We start from the raw sequence: 20,833 nt of genomic DNA, 5'->3' as shown, positions 1-20,833 counted from the left end.
AAGAAATTAGAGGGAGTAAAGAGCAACAGTAACTGTTGCTCTTTACTCCCTCTAATTTCTTCTTAGGGGTATATATTTATATTATATATCTATATATATATATGAAGTATGAACCAACTTTGCTTTTCGCTCAGCGAAATCACTTATATGGGGTCACTCAAATGAAAACACAATCGTGTTGAATCGTGTAAGAGTATTTAGAATATTTATTGATCACGCCGCTGAAGTTCCATCACTTGAAGTACTTCCTTTTTGTGAGCGCCTTCTCTGCTTGAGTTTGCTGGAAACACAGCCAATTCGATCTGAGGCAATCGATGATAGCGTTGGTGACATGAACAAGTACGCGACTCACAGAGGTTCTCGTCGGGAGCGACGAGAACCAATGTTCTCGTCGCTCCCGACGGTTCCCTGGAAGCCGCCAGCGGCGTAAAAGCGTAGAGCTGCGAGGACTTGTTCGATCGTCAGCACACGGGGCCCTTCGCGACGCCGCTGGAGCTTTCCGCGAAGCTAGTTGCACAGCCAGCGAGTCACCCTTTTGGTCAGCCGGTATTCGCCCACAAACCTCGTATCGCTCGTCTCGAAAGCATTCGGGTGATCTCTAAAAACTCGATCCGCTGGTGAACCCAACAGTAGAGATTCATATGTTAGGGCCGCCATCTTTTACGATGCAAAACAATCTCCGGCTTCGTCTCGACCACTCAGTCAATTGCATCGTCAAAGTTCATCGTGACGACATTTTAACGTCAACGCCAACTGCATCATTTTACGAGCGACGAGAGTCACGTGATCCGAGAGAATAGCCAGTCAGCGCCCAATTCGGTTTTCTACATCATTTAGTTTGAAAAAAGGACGACGAAGAAGTACAGCCAAAGGATATCTGCGTATCTCGCTCCAAGGAATCTGGCCTAATTTTGCATTACCGCCGGCACGACAAGAAGAAGACCTTTTTCGGATCCTTAACATAATCAGCAACCAGAATATCCCTTCATCAGCAGATAAGGTGGGCCACCCCGTTAAGCCGGCCCAGGCTTGGGGTTCCACATCGACTCAACTAACATGGCCAACCAACCTGGCATTCGAATGGAAACCAATGAATCAGACGCAGAGACCAGTCATGACGACTCAGCTACACAAACCTCGATGGATGAACTAATCGAAGAAGGCAACGCTGCCAACGATCCTGAATCTCTGGGCGCAGATTTCAAAACGGTGAGCAGCAGAAAGAGCGTTAAACAAAAGAAAGGACGCCAGAACGGCAACAAACTCAACAGATGACACCATCCTGTCTCAACCACAACGCCAGACTGGTCTAACCGCCATGTTGGCACCTAAAACTCTAGAAACTCTGATAACAAAACTGAGTAGCATAAAACTTTCCAAAGCTCTCGATGAAGTCATTCCCAAAGGCGTCATTCCCATACAATATAACCTACGCCTAAATCTCATCATCTCATCGCTGCCGATACTAGAAATGGTCAATCAACCAACGCACTTCTCCGTCTTAGCAGCATCTGCGGCATTCCGGTCATACCTTATGAACTACGGAATAGCTCCTGTGTTGTCGGTGTCATCAAGAATGTCTCTTCTGACATAACAGACGCTCATCTCAATACATCGTTACAAGCAAGCTGCCCCATATCGAATGCCCGACGCCTGGGGAGCACTGAAGCTGTACGAATCGTATTGTTATTCTCATGCTTACCGACGCACGTAAAGCTAGCACATGTAAGATACCCTGTGACGCCTTTCAAGGATCGCCCTATTCAGTGCTCTTAATGCGGAAGCTTTTGCCATCGCCCAGCGGTGTGTCGCCGTTCTGCAAGGTGCAGCAAATGTTCAAGCGAAAGCCACACCACGGAACAATGCAAAGAAGACCCGAAGTGCGTCAACTACGGAGAAGCACATCCTTTCAGATCCACAGAATGTCCGAACTGGAAGCGGGAGTGTGCAATAAAACAATATAAGATGGAGAAGAAAGTGTTTTAGCTTCAAGGGAAGAACTCGGTGAAGCGTGGTTTATTCTTTGCTTCTAAGAAAACAAGTCCAAACGTAGACAGGCACGCGGCTGCTCTTATACTGATAATAGCCGCGCTATATATCTATATATAGGAAAGAGTGACGATAAGGGTAACAGACACACGGCACTTGACTCGAACACAATGACAACAATCCTTCCCCTCTACAAAGTTCGTGGTGTCAACGGCTTGTAGCTCTCCGGAGGTCGGCTTGGTCGCGCCGAGGCAGGAGTGGAGAAGCCAGTGGAGCTTCTGGTCTGGAGACCCCGTTGTCCGATGGTCGGGCACTGGGACCAACAGTCACAGTACTAGAAAGGCTGGAGTCTGGGTCAGGCGGCCGTGGTGTCGCGGCTCCGTTCCCTGCTTGTGCCAGGTCATGGTCGTCCGGTGATTCATTGTAAGCTGTAGCCGTGTCGGTCTCGATGCCCGAAAACGGCTCCAGTCGATTAGGTGTCCCCAGGTGAGCTTGACATGATCTCGGCCGCAGATTTTCAGCATGAATGTACTGCTCTTCTTCCCCGACACAAACCAGATAAGTAGCTGGACTCACGCGCTTGCTTACTGTGCCCGTCAGCCATTTGATGTCGCCGGCCCAGCCCTTTACCATAGCTTGGTCACCTCCAGAGAACTCCCTTCAGGCCCCTCGGTGCTAGTCCGGAGACTCTTTGGTTCGCTCGAGTTTTTTTTTCATTCGTTTTTCGATGCCGGGGTGTAGAAGACTCAGTCTTGTTCTGGGCCTCCATGACAGGAACAGCTGGGCAAGAGTTTCATTAGTTGTCCCGGTGGGGGTGTTCCTGTAACTAAACAGGAATTGGCCTATCCGATGCTACAGCGACTTTGCATGGCCGCTTCTCTGCTCGCCCATCACTTGCTTGAACAAAGACTTTTTTACGGTTTGTACACAGCGTTCCGCGCTTCTTGCTGTGTAGGGCGCCATTCCTACTCAAAAACAGTTCAAACTCTGTTGATGTGAATTGGGGTCCGTTATAAGTTACTACCTCTTCCGGTAGCCCGTATGCCGCAAACACGCACGTTTTTCCACGGTCTTCTCACTACTTGGGCTGTTAATCACAAACACTTCAATCCATTTAGAATGAGCGCCCACAAGAACACGAAACCATTGTTGATCGCGATACCCATAGTCTAGATGCACTCTCTCCCATCTACGCGTAGGCCAACCCCCCACAACAAGGTTACCTTAGACGCAGCATTTTGTGACAGCTGACACGTCGCACACTCTTTCACTGTTGGCTCTACATCTTCCGTTAGACGAGGCCACCAGACGTGACCCCTGCACAACATTTTCATTCGCCTCACCCTCGGATCACCTTCGTGCAACATTGTCAACACTTTGCCTCTCATTGACAATGGAGCCACTACGCGATTGCCCCAAGTCACGCACTCTTGACGAACTGACAGTTCGTTGCGTCTAACGAAATAAGGCGCTAGCAAATCCTCTGTAACTTTCGTAGGCCAGCCGTTTTGTGTGTAGAACAGCACTTTCGACTTGCCCCCTTCGCGTTTCCCGTCCTTTCTCTCTTGCCGATAGCGAAGCTTCGTTTAGCGCCGAAAAGAACTGCACGCAATCTGCCTCTTCATCTTTGTTTTGCAGCGGTAGCCATGAAAGCGCGTCGGCATTTCCAATATCACTGGATTTGTGATACATCCATACATAGTCATAAGTGGCAAGCAATAAAGCCCAGCGCTGCACGTGTGCTGCTGACATTGCAGGAATCGGCTTACCGTGGCCCAGAATTCCCACCAATGGTTGATGGTCAGAGTAGATGCAAAATTTTCGGCCAAAGAGGAATTTGTGAAATTTCTTCAAGCCATAAACCACTGCAAGCGCCTCCTTTTCATGGTGCGCGTAGCCTTGCTCCGCCTTGCTAAGCGTCCTAGACGCAAAAGCGATGGGCCTCTCCTCAGTACCCACTTTGTGAAAGAGTATCGCGCCTACGCCGTATGCCGACGCGTCACATACCAGACCGAGGTCCTTTACACGATCATTGTAAGTCAACACTCGTTCGCGCGTCAGCCACCGTTTTGTTTCATGGAACACTTTTTCCTTCACTCCGGTCCAATCCCACCTGGTGCTTTCACTTAGTAGCTGGTGAAGTGGTTTCAGCTCTGCTGAGATGTTCGGAACAAATTTCCCGTAGGAATTCAGCAACCCTATGTATGCTCGCAGCTGTTGTTTGTTCTGAGGGTTTGGCGCCTCTTTGATTGCGCGTAGGTTTTCCTCGGAAGGCCGAATTCCTTTATTATCAATTACGGGACCCAAGTAAGCCACCGGCGTCTCAAGAAACTTGCATGTTTTTCTTTTTTTTAATTTGATACCGCGCTTCTTGAACCTTGTCAGCACGCCTTTCCACTTTCCGGTAACATTCTTCAGACGTTTCTCTGACCATCAATACATCATCAAGGTAGCACGACACCCTCTCAAGCCCCTTCAATGTCTCATCCATTACAGCCTGAAAAATAGACGGTGGACTTGTGATTCCATATGGGAGGCATGTATACTTAAACAAACCGATATGCGTGCTTACAGTTACCAGTGACTGAGAATCCGGGTGCAGTTGCAGCTGCTGGTCCGCTGTAGAAAGATCAAGTACCGTGAAATATTTGCAACCGTGTAAAGTTGCGAATACGTCTTCTATTACCGTCAAGGGATAATGGTTTGCTCTGAGGTTCGGGTTCAGCGTTACTTTATAGTCCCCGCATAAGCTTAATTTGTTATTTGGTTTAGGAACGACGACCAACGGAGTTGCCCACTAACTCTGCTGAACAGGAACAAGGACTCCGATCTTTACGAGCGAATGCAACTCTTGCTCTACTGATTCTCTTAAAGCGAATGGCACAGTTCTATGTTTAGAGAAAACTGGGGTTGTGTCGTCCTTCAACACTAATTTAACTTGCCTGCCCGTGATTAATTCCAGCGCAGGCTCAAACACTTCCGAGAATAATAATAATAATAATAATAATAATAATAATAATAATAATAATAATAATAATAATAATAATAGTAATAATAATAATAGCTTTATTTCCAACAATGAGGTACAGTGTTGGTGGGGGCTTGGGAAAAAAGCTGCTGAAACAGCTTGACTGGTCCCGAGCCCCCAGAAATCAGCAGCGGAAGAAAGAAAAAAAGAAGTTAACAGCAAAATCACATCATACATCAACAAGATGTTCAAAACAGAAAAGTCACAATAGCAGTACTACATATATAACAAAAAATAAACATATAAACATGCCACTCACAATTGACCAGTTTGGCTAAGAATTATTATGTTCCTAAGGTTATCTGCAGATATATTTTCAAGCTCGATATGTTGCGCACAAAAATAGTTGAGGGTGGTTGGAAGAGTAAACGCCGCGGTTTGAAGGCCGTAATTAGTTCTAAAAAATGGAACTACCCAAGGTTCTGTGATTCTTGTTGGATATGCATACACTTTTTTTTTAAGTCAGCTAAGTTCACAAGATGCCGTACATTCATACTCATTTCAGCTTTATATTTAACACATAGGCGATATCGATACAAGTTAAAAATTTTAACTACATCTAGCTGGCTAAATAATTTTTCCGTTCGAAATTCCGGTGAAACATTGCAAATGCTTCGTAGTATCTTTTTTTGTAAAAAAAAATCTTTTGTAGATTTGTATGATTGGTTGTTCCCCAAATTAAATGGCCGTAATTAATTTGTGAGTAAAATAGCGAGTTATATATTAGCAACTTTATTTTAAGAGGCAAAATATCTTTGTGACGATACGGCAGTCCAACAATGCTAAACAGTTTTGACGTAACATAATTTACATGAGCATCCCATGATATGTTCTCTGAAAAAAAGACACCTAAAGTTTTAAATGCTGGTACCACTTCTATTTTAGAAGAATTAAACATTATATCCTCGCCTATGGTAACAATTTTACCCTTCGGACGAAACAAAACAGCCTTTGTCTTATTCACATTTATTTTTAACCCATTACACCTACTCCATGTATTTAACTTTTCTAGCGTGACGTTTGCGTTCTCAACAAGCTCTGCGGGGCTATCTCCATTAAACAGCATGCTCGTGTCGTCTGCGTAGATAATAAATTTTGTTGAATTGTTTATATTTACGATATCATTGATATAAAGATTAAATAAAAAAGGACCCAAAATGCTTCCTTGAGGAACCCCTGATTTGATTGGCTTTACATCGGAAAATTGACCAATGATCTCGACATACTGCTAACGGAAAGACAAGTATGATTGAATAAGAAGCGAAACCCTGACCACGATAGCCATATATTTCGAGTTTTTTAATTAGAAGGTTATGATCGAGAAAATCAAAAGCCTTCGTGAAGTCAATAAATAAGCCGAGAATTAGTTTTTTTTTATTTTCAAAACCTTTAAGAATGTATTCTTTTTGAGTGAAAAGAGCGAGTTCAGTAGATCGTTGCTTGTGGAAACCGAACTGAGATGGGGTGATTAAGTTATGACTATCTGCAAATAATGACATTCGAAGGAGCAGCATTTTTTCTAGTCCTTTAGAGAACACTGGCAAAATGGAAATCGGTCTATAATTACCAAGATCGTTTTTATCGCCCTTTTTATATATGACCGATACTCTTGCGAGCTGCATTCGTTTTGGGAATATGCCGTTTTGAAAACAAAGATAGAAGATATGCGTCAGACAAGCGGAGATAAGATCAATGACATGTTTGACCGGCTTTATCTGTATACCGTCGGGGTCACAGCTTTTACTGTTATTTAATGATTGAAATGTAGATATTACCTCTGTGTCAGTAACGGGTGTAAGAAAGAACGACGAACAATTTCTAAACTGTATATACTTGCAGGCATCATCATCGGGGATTTCATTACTTAAATTGACAAAATATTCATTGAACTTGTTCGCCAGTTCCTTTCCGGCTAGCTGCTGACCATTGTACGTTATATTTTCCAAGTGCTTTGGACTGTCCATATATTTCAACACGGAATTAAGCTTTTTCCATATCATATCGGTTCTATTTCCACAGGCTAGAAAGAAGTTACAAAAATATTTTGATCAAGCATTACGGATTTCTTTGTTTAATTGGTTTCGAAAACGTTTAAAGGCACTAAGTTTATCGATATCTTTCGTTTTTATGAATTTTTGATAAAGCTCGTTTTTTGTGCGTATTTCTGTCAGTAATTCTTTCGTAATCCATGGTTTACGTGCTTTTCTGGGCAACGTTTTTGTTTTATAAGGAAAAAAACTTTCATAGAGGTTTTGAAATATGCTCAGGAACATAATATAAGCCTTTTCTGCGTCTGTCTCGAGAAAAACACCGCTCCAATCAAAATTAGATAGTTTTTTGTCTAAAATCATTTAGACTGTCCGGCGTAATATTCTGATACTTTGTCAACCGTGACTGTTTAATTGGTTTTGTAATATTCGTTTTTTTAATACACAATAAAATACCTAAATGATCACTTATGTCAGTAATTACCACGCCGGATCTGGTTTGCGACTTGTCAAAATTCGTAATAAATAAGTCAAGTAAAGTCGATGGCTCGGTAGTGATCCTTGTAGCCAAAGAGATTACGTTCATGCATCCGCATGCATTAACTAACTCGTTCATCTCTCTTTCACATGGCGACTCGAGTAACATATTTATGTTAAAGTCACCTCCTAAGATTACGTTGTATTTATTATCATTGGCAAAATCAAGAAAAGACTCTAAGTAAAGAAAGATGGAAGGTTTCCGCCCGGTGGGCGATAACAAACAGCGATAATGTTCCGACCGGTCAGTAAAGAAAAAAAAACTCATAATCTTTGTGAACGCAGCAATAATCATTGAGAATTTTACCCGAAATGGTCTCTTTAAGCAATAGGGCCACGCCCCCTCCCCGACTAGCAGCGGCAGCACGTTCGTACGGGCTGCCGCTGCTGCTGTGTCGTTGAATCAGCGCTACCACTTTGTCTAGACTAACACCATACACCCTCATCCAATCTGGCCTTAACGCCTCTAGCCAATCGCGGCCCATTAACAAGCTTTCACATTTCCGCGGCGTTCGCACCACTACAAGCGGCAACACCATAGTCTGCCAATTGTGCTCCACGGGTATAATCAACTTGCCCAATACCTCCAACGGCACGCCCCCATAAGTTTGCAACTTTAGGCGACAGTTTCATTCATTCATTCATTTATTTACACCTTAAGGGCCCGTGAAGGGCATTACATAAGGGGGGGGGGGGGTATTCAAGTTTTATACAACAGAGAAACGCAAGTACAAGAAAAAACAGAAAAGGAAACTAAAACACACTTAACACACTCAACACACTCAGGTCTGCTCAAAGTTACATAACTCATAGCACTAGTAGGACGATAAATGAAGTTTAATACACGATAGAAAATTAATCGGATCCAGAATGGTGACAATGGACGATGGGAGGTTGTTCCAGTCGCTGATGGCCTGAGGGAGGAATGATCGATTGAATGCGCTTGTAGAGCCTGAAATACGCTTGATTGTACATGTGTTGTTAAGGCGTGAAGATGTTCGGTCGGGGGGTGATAGCAACTCATTTTTAAGGACTGGAATGTGGTAGTAGATTTTATGAAGAAAGCAGAGCGGAGAGACTTTCCTGCGGAGCTGCAAAGAGGACATAGTTAGTTGACTTTTCAAGGCGGAAACACTAAATGAGTGATCATAAGTAGACAGGATGAAACGAGCAGCCCTGTTTTGAACTGCTTCGAGGTTGTTAATTAGGTAAATTTGATGGGGATTCCAGATGGTAGCGGCGTATTCTAATTTAGGTCTGACATACGTGTCGTACGCCAGTTTTCGAACCAGGGGTGGAGCGGATCGTAGGTTACGTCTTATTAGTCCAAGGGTCCTTGATGAGTCAGCAGTAATGGCTTCAATGTGATTATTCCAGGAGAGGTCGGGTGTTAGTCTTACACCAAGATATTTATACATAGAAACATTCTCAATTAAGTCGGAGTCCAGGTAGTATTGGTAGGACAGTACAGATTTTTTCCTAGTGAAGCGAATTAGTTTGAATTTAGATTTATTTAACGACATCAACCAGTCATCGCACCATTTGTTAATTTTAGATAAGTCACTTTGAAGTTGGTCGTTATCTTGCACACATGTTACTTTGTTATAGACGACGCAGTCATCTGCAAATAGACGTATTTTAGAGGAAATATTGCTAGGGAGGTTATTTCCTGACCGCTGGCCGGGATGCGAGAGGCAATCCCGGCCAGCACTCCTTATACAACTGTTCAGGCACAATCCACCTGCATCGTCACCCTTCTGCCCCCAACACGAACTTTAGTAGTGTAACCCTCTTTGCTAGCATTGTAAGAACCAATGTTTTACAGCCAAACCTTGTCCTCACCACTACCGTCGTCCATGGCTTGCACCAAACGGGACGTTGCTTTGCATACCCTTGCCAGGTGTCCTACTCGTCTACAAACTCGGCACTTGTACTTCCGGAACGGGCAACTTCACTCGGCATAAGGTGCTCCGCAGCGGAAACAGCCTAACGCCTCGGATGTCTCCGTGGTGACTGCCGTCGTCGCCTTCCTGGTAGCCGCTCCGACGTTCCTGTCTCGGACGAGAGGTCGGACGGCGTTCACCGCCACTTGTTACGGGGCTGCTGGCTGAAATTTCTTGGTCTCTGTTCTTGCGAGTTCAATGCTTCTGGCAATGCCGCACGCTGCCAAGAAAGTTAGTTTTCTTTTTTTAGAAGCCCTCCTTGGGCTGTCTGGTCCTTGAGTCCCGCGACAGAACGGTTCAAGAGTGCTTCATCCAGGAACTGCACAAAATCGCAGGTGGCCGCTAGCCTTTTTAACTCCACCGTAAACGTCGCCACGGTTTCCTTCTCAAGCTCGGCCTTCCGGTTGAATCTGAATGCTCGGCGATCACCATCGGCTTCGGAGCGTAATGCTTCCTCAGGACCATGACCAGATGCGCACAGTCCTTCTCTTCTCGCTTCACTGGGGTTAACAGCGTCTTCAACGTGCGGTATGCTTGCATCCCGATGGCCGTTACGGAGACCGAGACCTTTAATTCGTCGCTTACCTTCGTTGCTCGAAAATGGTGCTCCAGCCGCTCGACGTACGACTCGAAGTCTTCGTTCCCATCCTCGATGAACTGCTCAAACCGGCCGCCGCACGAAGCCATATTGGGGTCCTCCGTCAAGGTGCTTTCGTTGTTGCAGATTACAGTGCTTGCTTCTGTCTTACCAGCCATCCAATCTTCGTCGCCACTGCTTTAACTTCGAGGGCAGAACTCGGTGAAGCGCGGTTTATTATTTGCTTCCAAGAAAACAAGTCCAAACGTAGACACGCTCGCGGCTGCTTTTATGCTATAGCCGCCGCGCTATAGATAGGAAAGAGTGACGATAAGGTTAACAGACACACGGCACTTGACTCGGACATAATGACACAACAGAAAGTAGACCATATTACAGCACGTACAGTAGTTTGCTCTGGAATATATTTGAAGCCTGCAGTGGAATACCCCCCTAGGAGGAACCAGCCAGTTAACCACAATGTCCAACAAACTAAGACAACCCCATCGATATCTGGCTCTACGCGTGGTTCAAACCAACTTGCAACAATTCCATCGTACGGCACTCCTTAGACACCGTCCACAACAGTTCTACAAGTCCCAACAGCTCCCTGTAGCTCCACCCCTCAGACAACGTACACAGCAGCGCTACAAGGAAAATCAAGACAAAGCAAGGCAAAACCTACTCAACATTCAAATCCCGTGCCAAACAACACAGGTGTACAACCCCCCAAGCACGAAAACCTGCATCAGAGTCAACCTTTCGGTGACAAGCCCACGTAAGCTTCCAAGGTATCTGCACCAGCCGAAAAACCCGAGGGCATTGAAGCTCTCCTTAAATTCATCTCTGAAGTAATCCGCAAAATTCTTCAGCGCTTTAGATCCCCCTACGCGTAGATTTCGCTTAAGATCATGGACTCTTTCCCACCCATTATTGAGACATGGTGTGGTTAAAACAGTTGGCCTTCACGTTATTTTGATTTTTTTATTATTATTTCGTCATCTTTACAAAATTTTACGTCTTGCACACTATTTCAGAGGAACGCACGTGGACTTTGTTCAAAGATATCTGATTTCCGTCAGCTAATTAGGGAACATCAATTACCACTTGTTACTATTTCCGAGTCAAGGGTTGCTGACTCATTTCGTCTAAATGGCTATCAACTATATCATTCCGAAAGAGGCAGGGAACAAAGTAGGTTATTCCTTGGTGTCGAACTGACGTTACAGTAGTCGAGCACATTATTGCTCCCCATCCAACAAACGAATATGTCTGTGCCACAGTAGGACTTGCAAAAACGAAACTGACTATAATCACAGCGTATATCAAACCGAATGTTCTTTTTGATTCACGAAGACTTGATCGAATTTTGCAAACACCTCCAACCCCTCACGTCGTCTGTGGAGATGTCAATGCCCTCAATCAACTTTGGGGCAGTAGAAAAACAACGTCACGAGGTACAGTACTTGCCGACCTCATGGAGAAAGATGGGCTTCTTTGTCTTAAAGACGGAAGTGTAGCATTTCTAAAAAATGCGAAATCGGAAAGCTGTCTCGATGTTTGTTTCGCATCCAGTGACCTCTTCAACAAAATATCCTGGCATACGGACCTTGAAACGCGAGGAAGCGACCATTATCCAATACTCATGACATTAAAAGGAATACCCTCAAGGAAGAAGGAAGTACAACCCATCAACTGGGACAAATATAGAGAAATGGCAAACCGAGGCATAACAGCTGCGACAAGTGATGATGAATTAATGCCAACTTTATCATATTCCCTTACCGAGGCAACATTTTTTTTCAATTTGTGTGTCAGGTTGAAAATGTATCCCATCAAGAATACTCAAGACGGAAAGCAGAGCGCAAAGCTCTTCGCACAAAAGACCCGGTAGATATGCGAGCTTCATGACGGGCACAATTACACAATCGGGGACATCTCGAAAAATTATACAAAAAGAGGTGGAGGGAGGTATGCAGAAATCTCGATGTTCGTAACTCATTTACATACATATGGAAAATTATCAGAGGTTTAAGGAGAACGGCCCCCAACAATGACATCCATTAAAAACAATTACTGCGCTTTTCTAACAAGTGGTGGTACACATAGTAGTACTATTTCGACTCCGGGACATATCATACCTGCTGCAACAAACGAAAGTCTAAATTTGCTCTTCACTATTGATGAGCTAAATGCAGCTATTCAAGGTGCAACTAATTCAGCACCAATTAAAGAGGGCATTACGTATAACGCCGTGGCACACTTATCCCAACATTCCAAACTCAGACTTCTTGAACGCTACAGCGCGATTCCTGAATCAAAGGAGCCTTGCCGCAAGAGTGGAAAATTGCAAAGATTGTGCCGATTTTGAAGCCTCGTAAGCCGCCCACTTGTCTCAAATCTTTCCGACCAATTGCAGTCTTGAGTTGTATAGGAAAACTAATGGAAAAAATTGTACTAGGTAGAACTTCAAGCTCTTTAGGACAAAACAAATGTTATTCAGAGCAAATGAATGGCTTCCGCCACGGACGGTCATCCACAGACTGCATTATTGATCTTACAACGAGTGTCGAAAAAGGGAGAGCCAAAGGTCCCACGACCATTGCACTGATTTTAGATATTACAGCAGCATTCGATTCTGTTCAGCATGAGGCAATATTAATGGCTCTCTCAGATCTAGGACTTGGAGGACGCATTTATAAATGGATATACGATTATCTCAAGTACAGAAAAATTTACATCAATACTTCAGAAGGAAATTCCAACTATTTTGATGTTATCCAAGGAGTACCTCAGGGTGCAATACTAACTCCAACTCTATTCAACATCACACTGATAGCATCAAAAAAGTACTTCCTCGAGGAGTTATCATTAGCATATACGCAGATGACATCTGCGTATGGTCCACATCTCGCTCTAGGCTAACTGTAAAGCCGCGGTTGCAAAAGACTCTCGATATATAGGTGACATTCACTTGACGTCACTCGCTAGGTGCGCTGGCATCGGCCACCACGGTCGCCATCTTCGAGGTCTCCTTTTATCCCACGTAGGTGTCAGGTGCCGTCTGGCCGGACCTTTCAGCGAGGGTTAGCAACATTTTACAACTTTTAAGGGTCTTTTTGGCCGAAACTATGGGTTATTCTTAGACTTTGGTGCTTTTAAAGCGCCGTAAGAATATTTTTTGTGCGTGTTTTAGTTCGTTTTTGTCGCTATCAGACTTTTCCGCCGCGGCCGCGTTGCTCCATCGGCTCCATGCAGTGCTCCGTGTCGCGCGCCGTGTCCACGGCGGTAGCTGTTTTACAAGAACTGTGGATTTCTCACGGTCACTCGTCGCGTCGTTCGGTGTTCAGATTTCTGGAAATCGTCGCTCATAGCCTTGGTATAAAGAGAGAGAGAGAGAGAGAGAATTCTTCCAAAAGAGGAAAAACCATCGTTGGAGTGACAGCCATGGGCCGAACGGTCATCGTTGGATTGGGGGGAGGGGAAGGGGATAACAGCTCATAGAAGAGAAATTTGTGAAAAGAGAGGAGGGTTGTTTCGCCAAAGCCGACAAGCGGGGCGCGAGGAGCCACAGAACGTGCCTGGCAGAAAAGCGGGCGGAGCCGAGGAAGGAAGGAGATCCTTTAGAAATGTCCAAGTGTCTTGTCCAGAAGTCCGTAGCACATGTTCACAGTATCCAGGGTGAACGAATCAGGTCGGCACGCGGTGTCCGAATTTCCAAGCACTGTCACCAGTCACACCAGCACCAAGCATACCAGTATTCCGAGCCAAAGTGCAATGGGTCGGCAACCCGATATCTCTCTGCTGCATACACAACACAGCGTTGCGAAAGGATTGGGGGGACCATTAATAGATTCCGTTCCCTCAACAGGGGTGGTCGAGCCTATTGTATGCATAAGGGACATTCCGCAGAGTGCGACGAAATGACATTCTTTGCTTGTGTTTGGCTGAGCTAACCACGCGATTTAGCGCGTGGTTTACCAAATGCAAAGGTAGAAATTACTAGTATGGCATTTTCTGAAAATGCCTAGCCCTTGGCATGCCTTGGGTTTACTAGCTTCCGAATCTATCATTCGAAAACTTTTCATGGTAGGGCGAGGTTAGTCCCCGCCCATTAAAAGAAGAATTCCGAATCTGTTATTTGAAACCCTGGCTGAGCAAGGTTATTCCTTGCCCACAAGGGAGGAATAAAAAACGAAGAAAAAAATTTTAAAAAAATGATAGTACGGAGGCTGGTGCCTCCGCGGGGGAAAATAAATAGGGGGACAAGTATCTTGATTTCTGGTAGTTCTACGGCTAACGCGCCGCGCGAAGCCAGAGAAGCGCAAGCTAGGATATAGCTTGCTCCCGTCGCTTTTATTTGGTTTGCCTCGTCGCGCGAGTGACCGAGCGACAGCGAAGCGGGTCGTTGTCGCTTGTCTCGTCGCCTTCGCTCGTCTCGTCTCGTGGCTCGATCGCTGAATTGCTTACATGCGGTTCAGCCTTTACACACGGTACTCGGCGGCAACAAAGGAATTAAAACGGCCCGTCCCCGAGATAAACTGTTTTCTCTATTCCGTTTAACGAAGCTGCTTCAACAATATGAAATTAGCACACACTACCAGCTGACGACCGCATACGCAAGCCAATCAAACGTCAAATACCGACCTCGAAGATGGCGGATCGACGGTGGCGCTCCCTGGCAAAATCGAACCTGCAGGCTCAGTGAATACCACCTATTGGCAAGTTTTCTAGGTTCTCAAAGGCCTCCAGATCTCTCCCAAGAAACAGTTGCCATGGCATTTACAAAAAAATCTAGGAAAAAGTATCTGATCTTTTTAAGCGAACATATAGTTCCTTACGTCACGGTACATAAATATCTAGGGATCAACATTGATCGAAATCTCTCATGGAAGAAAGAAATTAATTCTCTAAAAAAAAGAATCACGGGAGCAACCAATGTTCTACGCTGCCTCGCAGGAACAGCTTGGGGATCTAACTGCAGAGCAATGATTCCACTGCACAAATCTCTGGTTGAAGGTCTAATAAGACACTCTATTCCACACCTAACAAATACAAGCCTGACGAGTAAACGACAGCTTCAAGGGGCGCTTAAAAAATGCATTCGAATCTGCCTTGGCCTACCAAGAGGTTCAGCTGGACCTTGCACGGTAGCAGAAGCCAGATGCTTTCCTTTGGAAGTATTACAGAAACAAGAAATAGTACGAATTCATTTACGCCATAAAACTCGGCATAAGAATCACTATCTTTCTAAGATACACATAAAACGTCCAAACTCCGGCTATGGGGATGCTTTAGATCAAAATATTGACAATATTCCAAAGCAGGCAACTGTTACTGAATACTCCCAGATACCTCGATGGACGCTTAGAAAAATAGATATTCATCTAAACATCCCCGGAATCCTTGCAAAACGCCAACAGAGCAGCTTAGTTATGCTACAACTTGCAATGAGTTAAATATATGACACTTACACTAGAACAACGCATATATATACCGATGGCTCAACAACGGCGACGATTTCATGCCAGCATTCTTCGTTCCATCGAGATTTCTTCCAAGATCTTGTCGTCTAAATCATCATACACCATCAACAGCCGCTGAGCTTCACAGAATTAAGGAAGCAATCAAGTATATATGTCAACAACCACCACAACAATGGACCTTATCTACAGATTCAAAATGCGCTTTACAGTCGCTCAGTCCTATTGGGAAAAAAATCAATGTATTCGATTTCTTCCCTAGAAATAGCTGAGTACCACCACCTAGCATTCGAATACGATCACCAAATTACCTTTCAATGGATACCAAGACATTCCGGTATACGGCGTAACGAATGCGCTGACAAATCAACCAAGAGGGCTCACCAGCACATCTGAACACGAATGGTTCATTTTACGAAAGGCGATTTTACATCTTTGACAAGCCAAATTGTAAAAAGTTGACGCGAGATGCTTTAGTCCTCAACGAATTCTAACTTCAAATTTCTCTATGACATAGACCCTTTATTAACTACACGACTACCAAGCGACCTACCATGAAATTTAGAAACTCTTATACATAGACCTCTTCTCAACTGTGTGTACACGAAGAACTATCGCTTTAAAATAAAACAACGCGCGACTCCGGACTGTGAGAAATGCGGTGCTCCCGGAAACCATCAGACATATTCTACTTACATATCAAGCATATGAAATGAACGCAAAGCTTACAAAAACTCTACGAATGCTCTGGACTGTAGGCATTTTGATATGCCGAAGCTTCTCGGACCTTCGCCTGCTAAGAAACATTGAGCAGTCTTAAAAGCTCTCTTTAGATTCTTCGAGGACATTGACTTGCTGACAGCGCTATAATTATTGTTCTCATCTTTCTCTCATTTCTTATTCTGAAACTAGACACTATTAGCCCCGAGAAGTTCGCGTGGCGCCCCCTTACGGCGCACCGGGGTGACGTCACGGCGAGGAGAGAATTTTTCCCCGACTCATCTCGCTCGCCCTGTGGAGGCTGTGACGACGCTAGCTGACGGCGCGCTTGTTTCTATTTAATTTTTTTGGCATGTTTTTCGTGGGAAGTGTAAATATTTATATGTGTCTTTGTTGAGGTATGGCCTGTAGTTACAGGCGAAACTTCAACCAACATTTTAGGTATGGTTGACAGGGCAGGCAACGCATGAATCTCAGCTGGTATATGAAAATGAAGAAATGTGGCCACAATTGCAGGAGCACCACTATAGATTTACATATCGCACAATAAATGCTGCTGATGGTCTGAATGAATTGGCAGGTTATGTATACAATATTTTCTTGTATCTCTGTTTCTAAACAAGATCGCCGAAGCAGAAAAGCTGCATGCTGCTCGAGCAACATGCTAAATACAGTCTGGGCCATGGGGAGAGAATCCAAAGACAGCCCAGGTGCAGGGGCAAAGTAAAGAAACAAGGAACATTTATTATATACATTGCTCGCATTTGATTTTTGCTGGACTTCGATAGTATTTCAATGGACTACACGTGTGGTATCTGTGGACTTGTTTATATCAACCCTCATGTAATGTATAACAAACGTAAGCGAAGGTGTCTAGCTCGTTATTAGTCCCTTAAGCCCTAAAATTGAGATTTTACTTAAATCGAATTGTCCTGAAGCTAAAATATCAGAAGCTTTTCTCACGCAGACTGTCGCCCTTCACAGGTTCCACATTTTCTGCTACTAGTGCTGGACAGACGTTCGAATGCTTTCTTTTACTTCTGTTTTCCTCTGTTGTCAGAGAGTCGAGCTGTAGGATGTTTGAAGGCCAAGGAAGCTTGTGGGGACCTGCAGCAGTGTCTCTTTTAAATGAAAATGACAATTTTTCCAGACTAAACGGTGTATTTTCCGGATACCCAAGGCTGGAATAAAGAATGTTAGGAAGAAGTATAAACATTCCAAATTGCGGCACTATTGCTGTGCACATTTTGGGCAGTTCAATACATATCATACGGGCAACTGGAGGTAATTCAGCCGTTTTTGCTGCTACCATACAAACTAATTTCCAGTAGTTGTGCGTCTTCTAATAAATATGCTTGCATACGTGTATAAACTACATAATTAATTCACGAAGAAGCTACGTTTATGTAAAACAGCCCTGTTCCACGAGCACTTCAAAGATCATCAGACGCAGGGCCTTTAATACATCTGCGAACCAGCGCATGCAGAGTAGCAGCGCAGAGTCGGGGTCGCGAGCTAATTTGCCGACCACCCAAAGGCCCATGATATCAATGCCACTTCAAATGCCTTGAAAGCGAGATGTAATATCGTCCCAATTCATGAACATGCAAGGAACAGAATTCCAGCGTCTGAAACACTTGCGCCACCGCTTCACAGACCCCTCACAGGATTGTCTTGTGTCGTGTGGACGGACGGGGAGGTTCATCGGCGGAATTGCCTCCGCCGATAGCTTTCGGGATTTGTAACCCAATTTCAAAGGTAAAAGGAACAAGCAGGCTTATAAAATGTACGGAAGTATGTAAGTATCGGCCTAACTCAACGTCTTGTACATCGGGTAAACGGAGTCCAGCTCCTCGAAGAGCTTGCGGCACACAACGCCAAACCAGGAAACCGGTGCTGGGAAGCTAGCCGATGCGAGATCGCGGAGCGGAGTCCTCCGCCTGACGTCACGGTACACCTCACCCAATCAGGGCGCGGCGACCGCAGTGACGCTTGTGTTCGCTCTCGGGGCTAATAGCGTGTATATATTTTTACATTTCATCTCATCATCATTGACTCTTTGTCGATCGTCTTTCTGTCCCCCCTCCCCTTCCCCACCACAGGAAAGCCTGTTAGAGCGCAAAGCTTAGACTAAACTCTCCGTTTTAATAACGATATGCTTTCTCTCTCTCTCACACTTAGTTTGCGTTCCAGCATAAATAGACAGCACTCGGTGTTTTGACGTACACGCGTGCTCTTGTCTCCTCATCTCCCTTTGATTCTGGGGAATTAGCTGCCTTTGGAAGCACGTGGGAGCGTAGCACTTGCTCGTGGCATGCGTCTCGCGTGTTCCCATAAGGATGGCTGGCGCTACTGGGAAGAAATGCGAAGTGCTAAAGGTCACTACTCACGGTTACGTTTGTAAACGTTTGAGTGCGTTGCTGCTGCGAAAAGCCATGACATCCTTGCTTCTTATGTCGCGTGCCAAGATAGTATCCCTTGAATTAGATCCCATGCTTTATACCAAGTACAGATGTTCCCGTGACTCCCTTTCGTTTCTCGACGCAACGCAAACAAACGCACTCAAACGCTCTAAAACGAAATTGTGCGTAGAAATCTTAATTCCCTTCCCGGGGCTTTACGAGCCCGGGGTCACTAGGCCGCGGGGACTCAAAGTGAACAGCCACAAATAATCATCAATCATGACCGGCGGTGTTCGGGGTCTAGCGCCTTCCTCGGGACCTTCATAAAAAAGAGTCCATGTCACATGATATCAGTTATCCTCTAGGTTTTAGCGTTAGCGTTAGCAGTCCACGCAAAGTTAGAACACCTTTTGAGGGAAGGAGATACATGGCTCATCGTGCCAAAGTCGGTCGTGAAGGCCTGCTCTCATTGAGCTATCGCTGTCAATTCTTCGCACACTGACGAAAAGCTGCGGATTGTTGTTTTCATTTAAAACTCTTTCACGGGATCGTCCGACTTCGCTCGTAATGCCAACCTAAAAGTTCACTTTCCTTTCTATTTTAGAGTGAGTCATGATTGGCTGGGCGGATGACTTGGACGTGAATTTTTTTTCCACGTGAGCCGTAACTGGTTACACAAACAGGCCGGTAGTACAAAATGCATTAGTGTTTAAAGTAAACCTCGCATAATGTTATATTTATATAGGAGTAACTATTTAAGGAGAAGAGCACTATTTTTGTCACATTTGAGTACGAGTAGCGATGTAGAATATTTGGTTAATGTTAACCAAAAAAACTCGCGCTTCTGCATGTAAACAGACAAACTTAAATTTACTTGCGAAAAACAGAAATAGCCTATTTGGACACGTGTTGAAACGATGGTGATTTGGTGTTTGCTGCGTTGGGTGTTTTTCAATAAATATTGAGTTGTCAGGTCAAGGTTCGTCTTGGGTACTTCTCTCCCATCTTCCTTATATTGCGCGCTGTTTCATATATTGCTTAGGAATTCGAAGTTACGGCGACGTGCTGCACGAGTCACAGAAACGCGGTCTAATCCGCAGACGCACATCAAAAAGAGGTTAGGGTACTCCCTGACCAATCGCATCTGCGTATGACACGAGAGCCACTTTTGTTTTTCATTTACTTATACCCCACGTTTTATTTCCCACTGCAGGGCACTACTACTCAACATTCCGGGTGTGGCACTTTTGCTTCTGCTCTCGGTCCTGTCAGGGCTGATTCTATTCGCTGTGTACGGCAAGTGCGATCCGAGACTCAAGGGAGATATTACAAAGGCGGATCAGGTTTGATTTTTTTTTTTTTTGGTTCAAAAATTGTTTATGCTTTTAATAAGAAAAAAAAACGAAACGGTGCTTAAGTTACTAGGATAAACTAAACTGGCAACAATAATCGGAAAAGATAAAGAGCTGGCACAAATTTTCCCGTTGGCTTCTTCTACACTGATTTGAAATGGATGAGGATGACAAGAAAAAGGTGTGTGTATGTGTGGGGGGGGGGGGGGGGGCGGGAGGACAGCCTTTTGCCACTACCAAAAATATTTTAGAGTCCCGCATAGTTAAGAAAGACAGGGCGTGGCCTTTTTCGTGCATCTCATTTTCGCAACGAAGTCAATGCGATTACTGCATTTGCCGGTAAGAACACCAAAGAGGAAGTCACGAAGTAAGAAGTGGGGCCATCACTTGCCAAGCCCTGAATTTGTTAAGCTGTCAAATGACTATTGCACGAATTCCGGCAAAGGCCGTGCGTCAGACGTGAGTTTGCGACCCCTCGATGACGGCAGTGTTGTCTCGCTTGTTGATAAACTGGCGCGAGCTTAACCGACTGTATGGATGAACCGCGACTTCTACCCAATGTAGCCCCTTGTTGCCGAGTCGCTAGGTAGGTCCTGCGCTCTCGGGTACATTCCTTGTTTACTAATATTGGCGAACCGTTGGTCGGTAGGCAGTAGTTGTTTAAGAGATATAGCCCTGTGGCGTCATGTGCCGTACGTTGGCAAAGCGAAGAGCCAGGATCGCACGCCAGGCCACCCGACAGCAAGTGCGGCGAATGCCGGGCTTGCTGATCAAAAATCAAAAGCGTTTTTGTAAGCCCAAAAGGCAGTCGCCT

At 44.9% G+C, this 20,833-nt stretch overlaps 1 protein-coding gene across 1 annotated transcript in view; it reads left to right on the top strand.

The window, feature by feature from the left end:
• LOC8029574 (sodium-coupled monocarboxylate transporter 1) overlaps positions 1 to 20,833 on the top strand; it is a 127,813-nt gene that overhangs the window by 53,000 nt on the left and 53,980 nt on the right. Inside the window, exon 8 of the mRNA XM_040219960.1 lies at positions 19,881 to 20,010. Within this exon, the coding sequence (XP_040075894.1) occupies positions 19,881 to 20,010 (130 nt within the window). The remainder of the gene's footprint in view (positions 1 to 19,880; positions 20,011 to 20,833) is intronic.

Source organism: Ixodes scapularis, unplaced genomic scaffold, assembly GCF_016920785.2.
Source record: "Ixodes scapularis isolate PalLabHiFi unplaced genomic scaffold, ASM1692078v2 PGA_scaffold2__306_contigs__length_199485367, whole genome shotgun sequence".
In the NCBI taxonomy this organism is placed as follows: Eukaryota; Metazoa; Arthropoda; class Arachnida; order Ixodida; family Ixodidae; genus Ixodes; species Ixodes scapularis.
This window is presented reverse-complemented; position numbering and strand designations above follow the sequence as displayed.